Below are 20022 nucleotides of genomic sequence, written 5' to 3'. Positions count from 1 at the left end.
CCCATGAGCCGCCCCCAAACTGAGCCGCCTGCTTGGCGAGTCCCCACGCACTGTGCTAAATCAGTGCAGTGCAGCACAGGGACTCGCTTCTGTGGCGCCGGAAACCACGTCTGCGCAGATGCCAGAAATCACATCTGCGCAGACGCCAGAAATCACATCTGCGCAGACGCCAGAAATCACGGGCGCGCGCGCTCACGCACACACACAATCCAGCCCAAAGAGGGATCTCTGGTGGAGTGAACTGGCCCAGGCGAGGTAAACCTTGCCAACTCCTGTCCTATAGGTTATGTCACAAAGTATCACAGGTATTCTGTCTCTCTCCCAAGTATTTAATTTGTATTACCTTTCAGTTCCCTTTTGGAAGATCTGGGGCTCCCACATATTTACTTCTTTGGAGGCTGCCCACCATACAAAGGGAGTTCCAGGAGATATCCAACAAATGTAAATACAAAAGTACATCAAACATCAATAACCACGTATACGGACTAAACATTTTAAACAACATATCATTAAAACAATGACTCACATATTGCTTCTTGGGATTAAACCTCAGAAAAAGTCCTTCTATGTATCTGCTCACTATGAATCCTGACAGGGAACACAGAGTCCCCACCACCATCTTAAGGAACAAACTGCCTGTAACAGGAAGAGGTGCTCCTGCAGAAATATGGGCCCAAGGGCTCCTGAGGCCTTTTTAAACAATTGCCATCATTTTTTAAGGCTGTAATCTTTTATGCTTGCCATATGGCCAGGAAAACAAGTAGTCTGCTTCTGTGCCTTTAACAGCAGCTAGGTATTCAGGACTCAGCAGTACTCAGGCATGGATAAAAGCATTATCACCTGCATGTCAAAGGTGCTATGAAGTGGTAGACGAAAAAGCTACTAAAAAGAAGCTGGAACCCTAGTTAATTTTCCATCCAGTTACTGGTCAAACTAAGGCATCTGCACCAACTGGTTTAATAAGCATTCTTTCTCTCTCTAATAAATTTATAAATCTACAGGGAACCCTGTACTTTTGTTGGGAGGAGGTGTTAGGAAACTTTGGTGAATTCTCAGAAACAATAAGGCCACACAATTGTTTGAAGGAGAACCTCAATTTCAGCACTTTGATTTAATATTTATATGACACTTTTCCAACAGCCAAGTTGAGTTGAAAGTTAGAATAAAAAGCTTTCAGCTCAGCTTGGTTGCTGAGCTAAAATAAGATTAAATTACACAAGTCTGTAGCATAGACAGAACCTTTCTTAGCTTTAAGAAATGTAAACAAAATCCCTTGCTGAGTTTCAAGTCACATCTTTCCATTGCAGTACACACCAGAGAGATGGCAAGGATGTCTTCATCTGGTGTTTATTACCTGATTTGTTTTCCCACAACTGCAACATATGCACACCTCAACCTCCTATTCAATGAAGCTGTCAGCTGCGCATGTGCAACAGATGCTTCAAATGCACACACCTCAGCTTAGCCATGGCTTACATTTTCAAACTGGATGGAAACTGGCTTAAAGGAAAATGCATCAAACAGCTGTGCTTCTCAAGAAAATACAGGGTACATATGGATCATGGGTAATGCCTTGGGTACTCGGTTTCAAATACTAGTGGCAGGAGAAATGGTAATGCGTACACAGCCTTGGGAACACAGGACACTACATTACACCAGGCCAGGATATTTATTTATGTAACCCAGTGTTGTGCTCTGACTGGCAATGGCTTTCTGGGGGCCTCAGACAGACTTCTTCTACATCACCTGCCACTTGGTTCTTTTAGCTAGAGAAGATACAGACTGAACCTGGATCTTTGCATGCCAAGCATGTGCTCTTCCACTGAGCCGTGGAATTCTCTAGGTCAGAGTGACCCTCATTCGATTATAAAGGGGATAGAGTCGGCTTTGCCCTTTACAACATCACTTATTGTTTAAAGGTTACCTTGACTGTGCAAGCTTGTGACTTCACCCCACTGCTCACAGCTCTGACTGTGCACAGGTTTAGTCACATGGTTAAGTGTCTCACTGCATATACATTCAGTTGCAAAGCAGAAAAGCTACCCATCCACATACATTTACTGCATTTCCTTTACAAACATTTCCTACATTTGAGCCTTATGAGCAACAATGAGAACAGAAAGAGAGGTGCTCAACTTGAGTCAAACCAATGACACATTTGGAATGGTATTGTTTGTCCATGAGCAACCTTGAGATCTCAAAGCCAGCTCTCAAAAAGAACTCTTGCCCAAACTCGCTAAATGGAAATCATTGCAATGTGGGTGCTAGGGAATGAACACATTCTGTTTCTCTCTCTCTCTCTCTCTCCACAATCTTACCACTGAACTAGGATAAAAAGATGCTCCAATCCTTCCACAATTTTTATCCTCTAAAATGAAACTATTGAACAGATTGTTGATGATTTGTTGATGACTTATTGTAATGAAGATGGAATCTGAAGGGGCTATAAATCATTAGTCTCTTGCTGCATTTTCTAATTAGAAACTAAGTCTCAGCTGAATAATAACAAGGTTCAACAAGGCTGCTCTACTCCTTTTTTGAAAGGGAAAATAATGTTAAAAGTTTAGTGAGAAAGTCGGGACACCTCATCGTAACAAATTGTTGTGGTGGTTGTTAAAAATTGTATACCACCCTTCATTTGTAGATCTTCACAACATAACATTCAGTTAATGTTTTGCAAACTCCTGGTTTGGACAGGCAACACCCAAACTTCACCTACCTTTCACAGTTGTTGCATGCTGACAACAGTTATAAAGCACTCTGTACATGGGAAATTGGTATGAAAACAATAAACCACTATAAAACAGATTGGGACCCAGTTTCCCTCCAGAGATGGTGCTGAACTACAACTCTCATCATCCCTGACCATTGGCCATGCTGGCTGAGGGTGCTGGGAGATGGAGTCCAGCAACATCTAGGACAGCCACAAGTTCTTCCTCCCTGCAAAAAAAAAACAAATATGGCTGCAAGTAGACAGATTAGCTAACTTGAACTTTAGTTGATTAATCAGGTGGGAGCAGTTTAATATCAGGATGACCAAGAATCAAGGGCTTGTGGTTAGTTTGCTTTTAGATTGTCTGGGTTGGTGTGCTGTTGCAATAAAGAAAGCTTTCATCTAGCAATGCATGGTGGCTGTTTCAAGACTCCCATACTTTCAACATGTCAAAAAGGCACCTACCCTGAGATTTTAGTAATATGGAAGTATATTTTAATGTCAATAAATTAAAGGCAGATGATTCCCCAATTACAATTTGTTAAAATAAAGAATAGAATAGAAAAATGTACAGAGCAGATCTAGGAAGGGTGGAGCAGCAGTCATCACACTCTGGATTGGGTGGTACCTTTTAATTTACCAATACTTTCACCACAAATGCTTGCCAAGTATTTTTTCCAAGCCACCCCAAAAATATATCAAACCTCTCCCCTAATTCTGACGGATCAGCTCAAGTGAGTTCATTTAAAGCAACTGCAAGTCTTTTTACTTTCTTCTTTTTGCAGGGGGGGAAAAAACAGAACAAAAACAAAACAATAACTTGGAAAATTACCACACATTTCCTACCATATATTTAGTAAAGGAACATAGCCTATCATCTCCTGTCTCCACTACCTTCGGGCATTGTTTATTGTATTAAGTGTGATGTTCTAGTACACCAGGTTTTACAAACCCTAATTCCTAGAGAAACAGTTCAAGGGGTTGGTTTTCCAATTTGAAAGAGAGCTTTGATTTGCTATCTTCAATTACACACCAGCTTTTGTAGCAGCATTAAAAAACACCCAGACCATCTTCTGAACGTTTGGTGCTAGGCAGGCACATGAAGCAGGAAAGCAAACTAACCAGTTTAGGTTTCATAATCTGGACAGAAGGAAACATAGAGGCAATATTTCACTGGTGATTAATCCTGACGAACCAACAACAACTCTTTTCCAATTTACGCAGATCTGCATATGTACTCCCCACCCCCTACATTCCACCTCCGAGGATCGCGTACACAATAAAGTAATAAAAACTCATGATTAGGGCAATTACAGCAACCCAAAGCAAAACAGCAGCATTAAAACTGAAAGGACAAACACAGCTTGTGTCAGATGAGTCTCCCCGAACCGCAGGTAATCTGTAAATGGGGTATAACCACCAAAAGGTGGACAGCACCTGCCTAATTTGAGATGGGGGTTGAAAGGTTGGGACAGAGGAGAATCCCAGGTGATGGATGCAGGCTCATGTTGTATCAGATATTGTCATGGATTTATTTATTTATTTATTTGATAAGTGAGACGGGGGAGTTACCATATGATACCAGGGCCAATGACAGCACCATAATATATAGTTATAAAAACAGACAGAACAGTTAACTACTATAAAAACAAGCAAAGCTGTTCAAAACAGAGCAGAACAATTTCAAAATTCAGCAAAAGTGGTAGATTCCTCCAAACAAAATATTTTAACTGTTGAAAGCCAGAGTTAAGAAATGCATTTAGCATACAGTGAAAGCTGAACAATGATGTTACTAGACACACGTCTGTGGGGAGGGAGATCCATAGCTTGTGGGCTGCCACAGAGATTGCCCTCTACTGGGCTGCCATTCTCTGTATTTCTGAGGGTGGCAGAAGTTCCGAGAGAGACCCCTCTGCAGAGAGTCTGTAGGAATGGAGATGATCTTTCAGGTATTTAGGGCCTCAATCAGTTAGGGTCTACCTAGCAGTGTTTTCCTCTTCACCAACACAGAGGAACTGGTGTGCTCACATTACAGCTATATTCACACCATACGCTTAAAGCTTTAAACAGTCACTGCTTCAGTTTGTTAAGGGTGCTGAGAATTGTTAGGACACCCTCACAGAACAACAATTCTGAGAGTGGTTTAACAATCACTTCCCAGGGAATTCTAGGATAGGCTAGAGCGTGAAGTCCCTAGGGCCATCTCATACGCCCATCATGAGTCTGAAACGAGGAGTGGACCTGTGCAGTCGATGCCTACACAGGCACAAGGTTTTCAGAGGAAGCTGCAGCCCTCCAGGGTTTTGGGGCAGGGAGTCTATCCCAGCCCTACCTGGACATGCCAGGGATTGAGTCTGGGACCATCTGTGTATAAAGGAGCTGCTCTGCCACTGAGCTACAGTCCCTCTCCTAACTTGACACCTGCAAGAGAGCAGCAGGAGGACGTTGGCTGCCACTGGTAAACATGAGACCCTTCTGTGGTGCCACACGAGCCGCAAACCTTTGGCTCTCTGCCTTGCAGAGCATCTCGTTTTCAGGAAACAATCCCTGGCTTGCTGGGATACGCAAGGGGTCCTCTTTCACCAGCTGAGTATTTCAGCCAGCTGAAGTGGACGGGTGTCCCCAGCTACTAACCCCACTAGGCTCAATATTGTGAAACCCCCTTGGAAAGCATATTTTTTAAAAGGTTTCTCGAAACAACTAAAACTAACAATGCAATCAGATATCCTTTTCTAACTCCTCCCCAGACCATCACACTTGCTAGTTTTCATTTCCTACCTCAACCTTGGGGACGGTGGCAGAATAGAGAAATGAAAGAGCAACGGTTCTCAACATCCCCCCAAAGCAGAAACACTTGAAGTCACAAATACCTGATGCAGGTTTCCACATCCTCACACATCCCTGCTGTGAAAGAATTCCCTCTTACTCAGGACGGAATTTTCATCACATCTAGGGTTGGGAAGACTGGCTAATGAGTCCAGAGGATGACTACAGCCTGCTTAGCATGTAGCTTAGCCCTGTCAACTGATTGACAGGTGGGCACAGTTTTGAGGAAATAACTCACAGGCGAAATTGGAACCGGGGGGCGGGGGGGCACATCCAGAGGTTCCCCTTCTGATTTACAGAATGAAAGAGAAGATACAAGCACCCCTCAAAATCTTTCAAAAATAAGGTAAATGCAGCAAAAACCTTGCACCCCACCACACATGAGAATACCACCAAATTTTCTCTCCTTTTGAAAATGCTGTATTTATTTATTTCCCTTCGTTATTTCATGGAGGGGTTTTTTTTGGGGGGGTGGAATGCAGGAGAAATGTTCAGCACAGCACTAAATCTAAACCATCAAACCCAAGGGGATAATGCAGCACAAGCCACAACTCCTTGAGTTAATATTTTAAGTTCATAGAAATCATGAAATGTTTTGCATATGTCCCACAATCAATCTGCATCCTGGACTAGATGAGCTAATGCTCCCCCCCCCTTTGAGCTGCTTTGCTGAGAAAAAGCAAACAAATGAGCTCACCCTCCTGAAGGCCAGACCCTGTGAGGTGCAGCTTGATTCCTGCTCCCTCCATCTGCCAGACACACGACAATTGGCATAGGAACCATCATTACGGTTCAACGCCTGGGCCTGGATGTTCGCTCCCATGCCAAATAAGGTTTAAAAGCATATATAAATGTCTCTTATACAGGGAAATTATACTGAGCTGTATCATCATCTGAATTTGTACACGTTGGATACAAGTCATTCTCACTTTACTTGGTTTCTTCCAGGGAGCATTTTCCTCCTGTGCCATGTAGTTTTCCAATCAGTTTTTCTGAAAACCGACGGAGGCTGCTCTTATAATTAAGAGAGCTGCTATGCTGACAAGGCACAGGCTGAACTGACAAGGGAAGACTGCAGCTCAATGATGAGAGCACAAGCTCTGCATGCAAAAGGTCCAAGGATCCATACCCAGCAGGTAGGGCTTGAAAACTCCCCCACCTAAAATCTTGGAGAGGTCTTGCTAGACATAGACAATGCTGAGCAAGACAGGAAGGCACCTTCCTATGCAAGGCATTCCCTGGTACATATTTTGCACAGTGATAAACACAAAAGGTCCCAAGTCCAACCCCTAGCATCTCCAGGTAAGGCTGGGGGAAATCTCCTGTCTGAAACCCTGGAGATATGCTTCCAGTCAGTGTGAACAGTACTGAGCTAGATGATCAGCGGTCTGACTCATTATAAGGCAGCTTCCTATGTTCCTAGGACCAGAACCCACTCAAATATAAATTCCACTCCTTTGTCAACAATCTGCTAGCTGGACCAATGCCTGATGAAGCAGATCATACTCACAAAAGCTCGTTCCGTTAAAAAAAAACCTGTTATGGTCTTTTAAGGTACCACAATACTTGTTTTTTGTACGAACAGACTAATGCAGCTGCCCCCTCTAGAATTAGACCCAGGTTAGCGGCCTGATGTTGCTGCTAACAAGAATTACCGTACTTCTCAGAAGAATTATCTCCAGCTTCGCCTCCCACAACTACAGAAGTGAAACTAGAAACAATGTATCAACATCCACTTTTCGCTTCCTTGATGGAGGTTAATTAGTAACTTCGTTGTTATTGTGCAATCACACCCCGTCCTTATTAATCACAGACAGAGAGTTGACCAGATTCCTGCAAGTAAAATAATATAGGCTTTCACCCTCTCTATTTTTCCCAGGTCGTCAGCATATACATGCATGCAACGACTAAAAGCACACAGCGTTGCAGCATTGCTAAAGCCAAGCAGATCTGGGTTTGGGCTAGTATTGGGATGGGAGACTAGGGCACAAAAAGAGCCCTACTGGATCAAGCAAAAGTCCCAGCTGGTACACTAGCCTGTTCTCACAGGGGTTTATCAGATGGTGCATGCAAGATTTGAGCACATCAGCCCTCTTACTCAGAATCCCATGAGCTTTACCTTGAGTTTAACGGCAAAAGGGAAGCAGGAGAGAAAGCTATACTATTTAGCACTTTGGGAGAATTGGAAAACAGTTCATGGTAGCTGCTGTTCTATGCTGTTAGATAATTCTCTTTTGCAACAGAGACCACTAATTTAAGTTTTTTTATAAATTTGATTTACATATACAAAAAAGCAACTCTGTCAAAATTCATGGTGGAGGTAGGGACGGCTGGATCAGTCTAATTCCAATGTGTGTCAGTTCCGCATGTGTCCATTCACACTTCTTATATTGTATTTGTGCTTTAATCTGCCATTAAAAAAAAACCTATGCAGAAAAATTATTTTAAACCTATTTTTTAACTACAAACTGCATTTTTAATCATTTATTTTATCTCATCAAATACATCTAAATTTACTTTAAAATATTAATTTTGGTACATGTTTTGAGCCAAAACCTTTACCACAAAATTATCAAACTGCACAATATGAAGCATAATTACATTCTGATTCACACAATAGACCAAGAAAACATTGGGTCGGTTTGCATTGGAATTCATAGAAATTGAATCCCTAGGTGGATAAGAGAGAACAAAACAAATGTCATGTGTATTTTGAGCCATATTTTGTCAAATTATATGTAGACCTTAAGAAAGATTCATATATATAGCAACAAGGGAAGCTGTGTTATACTGAGTCAGTATTGTTTACACTGAATGGCAGCAGCTCTCCAGGGTTTCAAATCAAGACTCTTTTCCTAGTCCTACGTGGTGGGGGTTGAACCTGGGACCTTTTGCAGGCAAAGCAGATCCTCTATCCACTGAGCTACAGCCCTTCCTTGCACTTGATCACAGTACTGACAAGAGAAGGCTTACAACTCTGGTTTAGCACCATATGCTCCAACTGCTCCTATTTAATAGGGACAGTCCCTATTTTTCGAGTCCCTGAGCTTGGTAATTCGCCTTGTCCAAATTCAGTCAACATGAATTGCTAACATCACCATTCTTTAAGAGTTCAACCTCTCCCCCTGAGGTTCCCGGTGATTACTAAATCACTGGTGGGTGGGTACGCGCATGCACACGAAGGCATGCACACGAAGGCACAGTGTGTGCCATTTCACACACTGCAGTCACCAAGCTATATTTTGCAGTTGGTAACAAATGCCAGAAAAATGTCTTATCTTCTACCAAAAGAGCGACCTCGCTCTTGGCTTTTTAAGTCACAGAAGCACAGGGTCACTGTTTAACAAATGAACGCATCACACAAAAACAACGAAGAGCTTCCACTATGTGTAGAGAGGGCTCAGGAACTCATTGCTGGTGGGAGAACAGAGATTATAAGCCTGTCTCCATTTTCATCTGCAGAGTGGGAGAAGGTATGCATCACTCAATGCTGCCTCAAACAGAGGCAGAGGACTCATCATTTAGAGCTAATCCACTCAGGAATGGACACCAGATGATTTCCATTCTCACCACTCAATCACTCAAAATATGCAGAGTCACAGTAGAGAACGTGAACCACCATTAAAAGGATTCTATAGTGTCTCTTCTGCTGTAGCTCATTCAGCAGTTAAAATCCTCCATATATCCAGCTCACATGAATGAACCAGCCTTTAGCTGCCATTCACAAAGTGATGAGTTCATCAAGTGACCTCCATACCTGTGTGAACCAGCTGTAGCTCAGTGGCTACAGAACACATGCTTTGCATGCAGAAGGTCCCAGGTGCAACTCCTGACATCTCCAGGTTTTGTTTCTATGGATTAGATAGCAAGTGATGGAAAAGACCCCGAAGAGCTGCTGCCATATTAACCTAGATGAACAAACCACGTGCCTTGCTCTAAGCCAGCATCCTATATTCCAACATTTACAACAGAGGTAGGAAACCTTCAGCCTGAGGGCCACATTCCTCTCCGGACAACATTCCAGGAGCCACATGCCAGTGCTGGGACAAGTCAGAGGGAAAGGTAGGTGGAACATTTAATGTAATCCATGAACGAATTTTCCCTCTATACAGTAGGCACACACAGACCCTCTCTATCCTCCATCCAGGCAGACAACAGGCACTATCAGAGTTCAAGAACACATTCCAGCCAGGCAAACATTCAAGGAGGGTGAGAACCAGGGCCAGGCAGGGGTGTGAACTGGGAGAGGGGGTGGAGTCCTGAGGGCCTGATCCAGAGGTCTGGAGGTCTGCAATCAGCCCCCCGCCCGGACTGAGGTTCGCAATCCCTGCTTTACAAGCAGAGTACAATACATGAATGTTTTATCAAACTGGTAAAAGAGACCACTTGGCCGTTTTCATTTCACAGCAGTGGGGATTTAAAGCTACTATGCTGGGCACAGGAATAACGTGGTTAAAGCAAAGGAAAGAAAGAAGAAACAGAAGAATGTAAAGAATCTAAAAATAGCAAAGAAGGGGGAAAATTGGGGAGCAATAAATCTCTGGAATCATAGTGACGCTGCTACCTAGCCTGTTACTGGAATATAATCTACACGGATCTGAAAATAAATGTTGGCAACTTTTCCAATGAAAATGAGACAATTTTATCAATTAAATAGAAGGGAAATAAAGATTAGTGTATACATCTGACGCCCTTTCTTGGATTCTCCATGCCTTGTCTCTGAGACACACACTCTATAACACAGGGTAACTCTACTGAATGAATGAGTAAATATATAAATAAATAAATAAATAAATAAATAAAGGTGATACTGAGTGTGGGTTTTCTTTTACAGATTTATGTGCAACACACCCAGCTCATATGGACCAAGAATTCCTGAAGTCTGAGCTGGCTTCCTATCAGATGCAGGAGCTAACTGCTGGGTCAAATGTCTGAACCAGGCTTTCAGGTTTTGATCCTTGGGAATCTTTGGCTTTTAAAAATGCATCTCTACACTTGTGAGGGCTAGGAAATTGTTTCAAAAAATCTAAACTGGAAGCTTTCTAGTTGCAATTGCCGGACCAAAAAGTAAGTACCTTGGGTAGAGAAAGCCTACTGCCATCCCCTCCTTTAAGTGCAGACTCAAAATTCAAACTTAGGCAAACAAAAATGAAAATATTAGGCAGAAAGGCAGACGCAGGAGTATCTACATGTAGTTTTTATTAATTTTGTTGTATTTTAGTTTATTATAGTTTGCTACATTGGTTCAAGTGCTGCTGTTGCAAAGAATATGAACACGATAGCATGCGCACGAATGCTGTAATGGATTTTAGAAATAAACAAATACTTAGACTCCTCTGGTGTTTGCTTTATAAAACTTCATCTGGCCCAGAGGAGAAAATTTGTCTATGTCCCTGAGCAACCAGTTATACAGAAAACAAAAGTTTGTAAATATTAAATTGTTCTATTGGGACATTAGGCAGTGGAACCAAGAAAAAAAAAACCCAACATGTTTCTGTTCATTGGCACAAAATGAAATTATTATTATGAATTATCTTCCTGCATGACAGAAAAACAACCCACCCAGGAGTCGTGCATGCCTTGCAAACCTGCATCTTGTTTGAAGTGTCTTGCACAATGAGAAAGAACAGATAATAATACAGATCAGGAAAACACATACTATAATAATTTATATCCCATGCTGATAACTACATTCTGAAAAACCAGTTCTCATAGAATAGTTCAACAGGCAACTCACTAAATCAGTGGCAAAACTATGATGGATTCTAACAGAACTTATCTGTATCCAATATACAATTTTCTATATGAAATACTGTGTATAGAGTGGGAGGGGAAAGAGGTGGTTAGTATCCATCAAAACAGTTGGGATAGTCAACATCACTTTCAATTGAAACAGGTATAGAATGGGAAGGACGCAAACTGTCCGACAGATAAACCTGAAAGACAAGAAAGAACAATATCTGAAAAGTTGCTAGTTTATTGCCTGTGTTTGTTGAGAGCTGGTGCACCTCAGAGGTAATTGCACAGCTTCCTCTGTGGGGAACAGGATAGAGAACTATACAGTGGAACCTTGGGTTACATACCGTCCTCCTTACGAACGCTTCAGGTAACGAGCTCCGCTAACCCAGAAGTAAATGCCCCTAGTTGCAAACTTTGCCCCGGTATGCGTCAGCGGCGAAGCAGCAGGAGGTCCCATTAGCAAAAGTGTGCCTCAGATTAAGAATGGTTTCGCCTTAAGAATAGACCTCCAATGGTTCATAACCAGAGGTACCACTGTATAGGCCCCTTCTCAAGAGTCATCTTAAGAAATTTCTGTCTAACAAGTCATTGTGAAGAAGAGGCACCTAATCTGGCCATCTCCTGTTAACAGGCCTACTGTCTTTTGCTAGGGTACGTCTATGAGCAAAACGTTGATTTAATGCTTTTGAATCCAAAAGATCATGCAGTGAACATTTTAGTTTCAATACACTGCCATGGACCTGTCAGGGCCCACACTCTGCAAGGGGCCTCACTGCCAATCCCAGTACCTCCTCCCCAGCTTCTTCTCACCATGCAGTGGAGGGAAAAGAGGTGCAGTAGCAGCTCCCTCACACCCCACTTGCCTGACACTCTCCTTCTGGGTGGTTGTGCTGACTGGACAAACAAAGAGGCAGCAATGACATGAGTGAGAAAGATGTGGGTCCAGTAAGGGCACCTGGAACCTCTAATACTGGAAGTGAACCAAACAGAGAGAAAAGAACTTGGGAAGAGAAGCTGTGAGGACATCAGGAGCAGGTAAAATGGAAAACACTGGACACTCTTGACTGACTAGGAATAGATGGACCAGGCATTGCAGTTGGACTACCCTGTGACAATCCCCAGCAGCTGGTATTCTGGTGCAAAATGCCTCTGACACTGGAGGAGAAACATAGCCATTGTGGCTCACAGCCATTGATAGCTTTATCCTTCGTGAATTTGTCTATTCTTCTTTTAAAGCCATACAAGCTAGTGGTCATCTACAGTATATCTCTTGTGGGAGATAATTCCATAGTTTAACCATGCATGGTTTGCAGATTATCAATATTAAGACTGCTTCCATCCTGATTCAAGAAGCATTTGTGCACTTTAAACAAAAATAAAAATTCATGCAAAACATCTTTTAATAACGTCTTCAGACAGTCTGAGGGTTGCTATTGAATTTTTAATTTTATTTTTTAAGGAGAAAAAAAAATGTTCTACCAACCTGCTACACTGAGTTGAGCTGGGACCAGAAATGCCCAGAGAATGATGAGACACGATCATGTGCTGTTACTCACAGAAAAAAAGATGACTGTCCCCATACTTACATGAGGGCAGCCATCTTGTTTCCCCCTCTCCCCAACGATGTACCTGCGAGGAACAGCATGTTCATCATGGACCATCCCTGGTCCCACTGCTAGCAACTCCAAGCTGTAATGTCAGGGGGTGGGGAGCATTAAAAAAACAAAAAAAGCTGTCAGAGGATTCAGAGTTGTGGAGATTCCACAGCAGATCATGTTCTGATCCACAAATAAAATCAGTGGCTACAGATCAGGTGAGTTCACTGCTGAATTGTCTCACACAATAATATGTAATATGAAGCCATTGGACTGGCCAGGTCTGGAATAAATATTAGGAGTCTGGCCTTTCCTCCTCTCCTGGTCAAGTTCTGCCCACTATAGTTTTAGCCGTGGCTATTCACTGCATGCACCCTGGGTTGCATCGTACATCAGATCCAGACTCATGCAGGGCTTATCGAAGGCCTGGGGCAGGAGTCTCCACTTGGTTGAGAGGCACAGGGCATTCTTGGCATGACAGCGTAAGTCCAGCAGGCCCCTAACAGAAGGCCTCAGCCAACTTAACCCGCCAAGGCCTGGGACAAGTGTACCTGACTGCCCTTGACTCTGCACGGGCCTGCCCACATCTGCTTCCTGGCATGACTGATTTTGGCCTTGGTCTGGCCCTTTTTCACTTTCAGTACCAGCATCTTACTAAAATGATGCCCAATGTTATAGGCGCTAGAATGGCTGACAAAATGGCAGTAAACAATGACATCATCCACAGCTGCTTATTTGGCATGACATTAAATCAGAAAATGTATTCAAGAAACTTCTTGTGCATGGTCCATCTCTAGACCTAGAACAGGGCTGGGGAACTTGTGGCCCTCCTCCCATCAACCAGCTATCAGGGATGATGGAAATTGTAGTCCAAAAACATCTGGAGTATCATAGATTCCCCACTCAACTTAAAATCATGGGGTTATTTCCAAGTCAGTTGCACTCAGAGTAAGTCGATTGAAACTACTGAATCTTAGTCGTGTGTGTTAACTCCACTGGGTCTACTCCAGGTAGAACTAGCATTCCATATAACCCAGAAATTTGGGAGTGGGCTTGCAGGCCATCCAGTCTGTGTGCTTTATACCATAATAATAACTATTTATATACCACCTGTTGGCCTTAATAACTTAAGAACCACCCTGTGGGATCATGCCACCAGCCCATTCTAGCCCAGCTTCCTGTTCTCACAGCAACCCATCAGATGTCCACAAGCAGGACCCCAGGAACTGGTTTTAATATGCCCCCCTCCAAAGCAGCATACAACCATAACAAAGCATTTTGTGTAAAAAAGCTTAGAGGTTTTGACAACTAAGTGGTATAAAAATACTGCGAAATAAATGTAAAAACCTGTCACACAACCACCAAGAGAAAGAAGTCTTCCTAAAAAATCATGGAAGGAAAGTTCAAAATCATCTGTTTCTGTGTCAAGAGAAATCAAGGCCTGCACAGATGTTCTACTGTATACAAAACTGGGGAGTGGGGGAGAGGGAGAAATAAACAAAGCTTTGATAAAGCAACCAATGTGAATTCACCCATGTTTGCAGTTCTGCGTTGTAAACATGTCAAAGGTCACTACAATTTGATAAGCTTGTATCATTTACACGTGGTGCCAGCTTGTCTTTTAAAATATATATTTATATTCAACTGGTAGGGGTCAGAATCCTCAAATTGGGTTGCAGCTTGAACTGAAGATGGGCTGTAACCATATTTTGTAGACAGAGAAAAAAATGGGTGGGGAAAAACACAGAGATGAAAGGGAAAGGGTGACATGGGACACAGACTGCGACACACAGTAAAGGTAAAAATAATAAGAAGAAAATGAAGGCTGCCATCTATGCACACTTGCTTAGAAGTTAGCTAATTGATTTTTAGGAGACTCCAGGGCTGTAAAAGTGGCTTTCATACTGCATGTGTGAGTCAGAAGTGGAAATGAAAAGCCGGTGTGACTGTAGTGGCTAGAGGGCTAGGCCTAGGAAGAACCAGGTTCACTTTTCCACTCAGCCACAAAGCTCACTGGGACTGCATACACATTGTACATTTAAAGCACATTACTTCCCCCAAAGAATCCTGGGAGCTGTAGTTTAAGGGTGCTGGGGGACTGTAACTCTGCAGCTCCCATGCATGGGCAGCCTTCGTGACCTAGCACCAGTCACTGTCTCTCGGCCTAACCTACCTCACAGGGTTGTTGTGAGCATAAAATAGGGAGGGAACCATGCGCATCACCTAGAGCTCCTTGGAGGGAAGGTGGGCAAAAAAATTTTTTTTTAAAGTAGTAATAATAAAGAAAAGTTGAATGGCATGGATTTACGATGTTGGCTTAGCTGTATGGAATATGCACCAAATTTTTACATTACATACAATCTACAGCATGCCATGCTATAAAAATGGGGAAGGGCTTCTTGGACTCACAGTTAGGCAAGCTTTGTTCTAATGAATGGGAGAGGCTCCATTCTTCCATTCATCTCAATGGAGCATGTGTAGCAGAAGGAAGTTTTGGAGACGAAATGCACCTTTCTGTTGTAGTTTCTCTTCCTTATCCTGACTAATCCTCAATGAAAGATGGGGGAGAGGGAGGGAGATGGTGAATTAAATTCCTCTGCTATCCATAATGGGGATGGGTCAGAGATAGAATACACACAAAGGGGGGGGGGGACCTAGAACCAAAGTCAAGGCCCAAATCACTTTTACCACTCATCGTAAAAGTACCGCACAGCACAGCAACATTACAAAAGTCCTATCAGTCCATTTAAACTATACAGTGCCTTTCCACATTCAATACATTATCTTCAGATGCACTGCTACACACATTTACCTGGGAGTAAGTCCCATTGAAAATAATGAGGCTTACCTATAAACAGACATATAAAGGGTTACAGTTTTCCTCTACAGGTTGTTTGTTTGGTTTTCAAGTCAACTTTAATTTCACATCACAGTTCTAAACCAATGCACACTTTATTATTTCAAAGGTTAAGGTTTTTTTAAAAAAGAAAAATAGATGCAGTACTTGGAGGGGGGTGCGGTAGACCAAAAACACAACCTTCCACCATGAGATGTTACTTTGGGCTAATTCTCATTAACAAATATGCTCAGGAAAAAAAGAGTCTTTAAAAGACAAGACTTCATCAACCTACATTAACATCAGATGTGCCAGTTGCTCAAGGGCAGGAAGAGTTCTGTAAGATTTTATTTTATTAACTTGGCCTAAGGTAGAAACAATCTTCAGCTAAGTGTTGCCTCTTATGTTTTGGTCTTTAGATAAGATCAGACAGATTTTTCCATGCATATGCACTCGCAGGTTTTTAAATTTTGCATTATTTTAAAAATTTGGCGTGCAATGTACAAAAACAGATTTTAAAAGGAAAAAAACTGCATTATTATTTTGAGATTCCCACATTTACAAGCCCCATGGACAGATAGCCAAAACCACTTACAGCAGCTAAGGCTGCATGGAAACGTTTCCTCTATAAAAGAAAGGTTTGCACAACCTCCCGATACACAACCTAATAATCATTCGTGTGGGTGGGTGGGTGGACATCCGTTGCTACCATTTTCGCCTGACACCACATCTCAGGGGGAGAACGAAGTCGACGCTTCAATATCGAGATTGTGAATACAGTACACACAGAGAGATCCCTCCCTTCCCAGAAAGGAGAGAATCCTATTCTTTTGGAGCAGGGGGGAGGGGGAGAAGGCAGCCCTCACATAGGAGGAGAGAAACGTGTTACTTACTGTTGCTGACGTGAGGCTGTTATCCGCCAGGGTCAAGTGATGAGGTTCCCACCTCCTCAAAAATTTGGAGGTGAGGATCTTGCTGAGGAATGTCCGGGGGTGCCTGATGACACAAACCTGGATATCTCCTTCTTGAAGCAGCTTATATCTCATCCCACTGCAGTGGACGCCTCGCCTGCACAGCGCGGCCCCCATTTTATTCCCTTCCGTTGCAGACATTTCGCCCAGCAAAGGCTTGCTCTCCTCGATCTGTCTATGGTCGCTTCCTCCACCACCGCAGCTGCTACTGAAATCCATCACAGCTTTAAGAGGGAGACGGTCCGTTTGGCTTCTTTGTTTTATTATTATTATTACCCTCTGGGGTATTTTTTGGCTCCCCAACCCTCCCCACCACTCGCTTGCTTGCTCTCCCCCCCACCTCCTCCCCCGAAATCGTCCAGGAAATTTAAAAACGTAGAAAAACACACAAACATATACAAAATCCAGGGGTTTTTCTACCCCCTACAAAAGAGCAAGAGAGAGGAGGAGGGGTGAGAAAAGCAACACCCCCCTTTAAAAAAAAAAAAGCACCACCAAACAAACCCAATAGACGGGCGCGCGCGCGCACAAAGAGGAAGCGACCAGAGGGGAGAGAAATCCTTATTGGAAACTTCAAAAATTAAAGCTTCTTTCTTTCCTTGCGTCGCTGTTGCTGCCGCTTTGATCCTCGCCTCCCTTTCTCTGTTTTCTGACTGTGGTCTGTGGGGCTGCGGGGGTGGGGAAGGGGGTGGCGGAGGATCTTGTTGCTCAGTTTCCCAAATCCATGCTGGAAAGGAAAGGTCGATCCCGACGCACAGGAAGCCGGAGACAAAAGGCAGGCTTCATCCAAAAGGCAGGCGAGGAGAGGGAGGGTGTGGGAATCCTCTTTTGTGCGAGTGGAAGCAGCGGAAGGGAAGCGCGGGGCCGGGGGGGGGCGAGTAGAAATGGGGGAAAGGTTTCTGTCTCCCCGGCTCCTTCCTTGTTCTTGCCGTGCACGTCTGAACGGGCTCCACAGACGCGCTTTGCGGGGGACGGAGGGAAGGGCTGGCTGGGCGCGCGTCAGGATAGACGGGTGGATGGGTGCGCGTGGTGTGGGAAAGGGAGGAAAGGCGCGTGGAGCCGCCGCCTCTTCCTCCTCCTCGCCGCCGCCGCCGCCGCTCCTCCTGCAGCTGGGCAAGGAAGAGACACGAGCTTCGCTGAAAGATTGTTGCGGGAGCAGCTCCGGAGGCTCGCCTGATTGGTCCCCTCGGTCATGTGCGGCCCGCTCTGACGTCAATGCCAGCTGGAAGAGCCGCTTTGCAGGGCTGCTGCTCTCTCTCTCTCTTAAGGCAGACTGGGGCCGAAAGGGGGGTCAGCGCCGCGGGGGTGCGCGGAAGCTCTGTGGCACGCGCGCCGCAAAGTGTGTGGGGCGGGGGTGCAAGCTCAGGGGCATAGATGGAGGGGAACCATTGCTCTGAGAGAAAAAAAAGGAAGGCGCGGCGGGCGGGCGGGGGGAAGGAGTGTAATGAATCGTGGTCTTCTTTTCTTTATTATTGTTGTTAAATTATAATAAAACGTAAATTATAAGAAGAAGATCTCTCACCTTGTGTGGGAGGGTGCTTTTTAATGTGAGTTTCTTTTTTTTACGGTTGTTGTAATAATCAGCTTGATTGTTTGAATGGAAAGGTGGGTTATAAATGTTTTATATATTTTATATGAAATCAGCAAGCATTATCATCAGTCATATTATTAATCACTATTACTATTGGCCATAGTAAATGCTAGTCCTACTCAGAATAGACCCACTGAAGTTAGTTAAACGTGACTAACTTAGGTTCATTAATTTCAGCAGGTCTGCTTGGAGTAGGACTTAGCTGAATGCAACCCATTAGTAGTACTAATAGTGGTACTAGTACTATTATTTATTACCCTTTTTTTTACTTAAGTGCACAAGGCAATTTAAAAATAATACAATTACCAAATAAGCCTCATGTAAACATCAAAATATTATATTTTATACCCTGCCTTTTTAGAAAGCGCACAAGGCAGCTTACATTAATCCAATGTAATACCAAATAAATATGTAAAATTATTATTTCCCACATTTTTGCAAAAATATACATGGCAGCTTACGTAAAATAAATTCCAAATTCATGTCATGCTGGATTTTAAAATATCATTTAAGATTTCTTTTTTTAAAAAACAACAACCTTAAAACAAATGCAGACTAACAAGCAAAACTAAGGTGGTATACACACCAAGGTGTTAATGCACACATGGATAATACAGATCCGCTGTCCAGTATGGTTTAAATTTGGGATGGGGAACCTGTGGGCCTCCACATGTTGTTAGACTACAACTCGAATCATCCTCAACTATTGGCCATGCTAGAAGGGGCTGATGGGAATTAGAATCCACAGCATTTGGGGTGCCAGAGGTTCCCCAACTCTTGATTTACATGTTATAATCAAAACAAATTCAGAACTCTTCATGGGAACTATTTTTAGGACATGACAACTCATTACAACTTCCCCTTTTTGAAGGAAAAAAAGCACAACGACAATGAAAGCTGTTAACATAACCGATGTTAGCATGAATGAAGAGCAGTGCATATAAATATATGTGCTTCCATCACAGCTGCCAAATTTGACTTGAATTTTGCTCATTCATTTTGCTACTGATCAATTTTATGAAATAATGCATTTCCCAAACTTAACATGTTTCCATGGAAAAGGGTGTAGTGGGGCAAAAATGTTTTTGCAAGAATGATTGTCAGTGAGATCTTATTCATATCAGCCTTCTACAACCTGTTGCCCTCTGATGTGTTTCTTTAGACTTGGTTTTGTGCTTGTGTACAAAGCCCTTTATAACTGCATTATAAAGATGTCTGCGACATGAAGGCTGGGAACATTGACCCTGCAGTGTGGGAATCCCTTGCAGACAGGTTGTATATTCACAGCTTGTGTATTCGCAGCAATGACCAGAGGAGAAATGACCACTGGGAGGAGCACAGAGAGAAGAAACGCCATGGTGCATCTGCACCAGCGAAAGCGAACACCTTCATTTGCCCTAGCTGCAATAAAATGTGTCTCTCTCCCATATCAGTCCCTACTGGCCTAGCAGGCGCTGTCACTCTCCAACAGTGTGACTTTACCACCGATGGCACACTCTTCCATTGTCTCTCGAGACAGATGCCAACAAAAAAACAAAGCCCTGAACAACTTAGGCCCAATAAACTATACGGAGCACCTTACTCCATACGTTCCAAGTCAGTAGCTGGAGGAATGCTATTAGTGGCCCCCCACTACTCCCACCACATTCTTCTCCATTTCTAAGTGTGGTTAAGAGACTCAACAAGGAGTTGTGCCTTCAGTGCAGTTGGCCCAGCCCAATGGAACTCCGTTACATTAGAAAACAAGCTGG

At 43.3% G+C, this 20022-nt stretch overlaps 1 protein-coding gene across 1 annotated transcript in view; it reads right to left on the bottom strand.

Moving 5' to 3' along the window:
* Nucleotides 1–17886, bottom strand: part of CMIP (c-Maf inducing protein) — a 149492-nt gene extending 131606 nt beyond the window's left edge. Inside the window, exon 1 of the mRNA XM_083624878.1 lies at nt 16603–17886. Within this exon, the coding sequence (XP_083481004.1) occupies nt 16603–16899 (297 nt within the window). The 5' untranslated portion in view covers nt 16900–17886. The remainder of the gene's footprint in view (nt 1–16602) is intronic.
* Between the last annotated feature and the right edge of the window lie 2136 nt (nt 17887–20022).

This window comes from Podarcis filfolensis (genome assembly GCF_964270895.1).
Source record: "Podarcis filfolensis genome assembly, chromosome: 8".
NCBI lineage: Eukaryota > Metazoa > Chordata > Lepidosauria > Squamata > Lacertidae > Podarcis > Podarcis filfolensis.
This window is presented reverse-complemented; position numbering and strand designations above follow the sequence as displayed.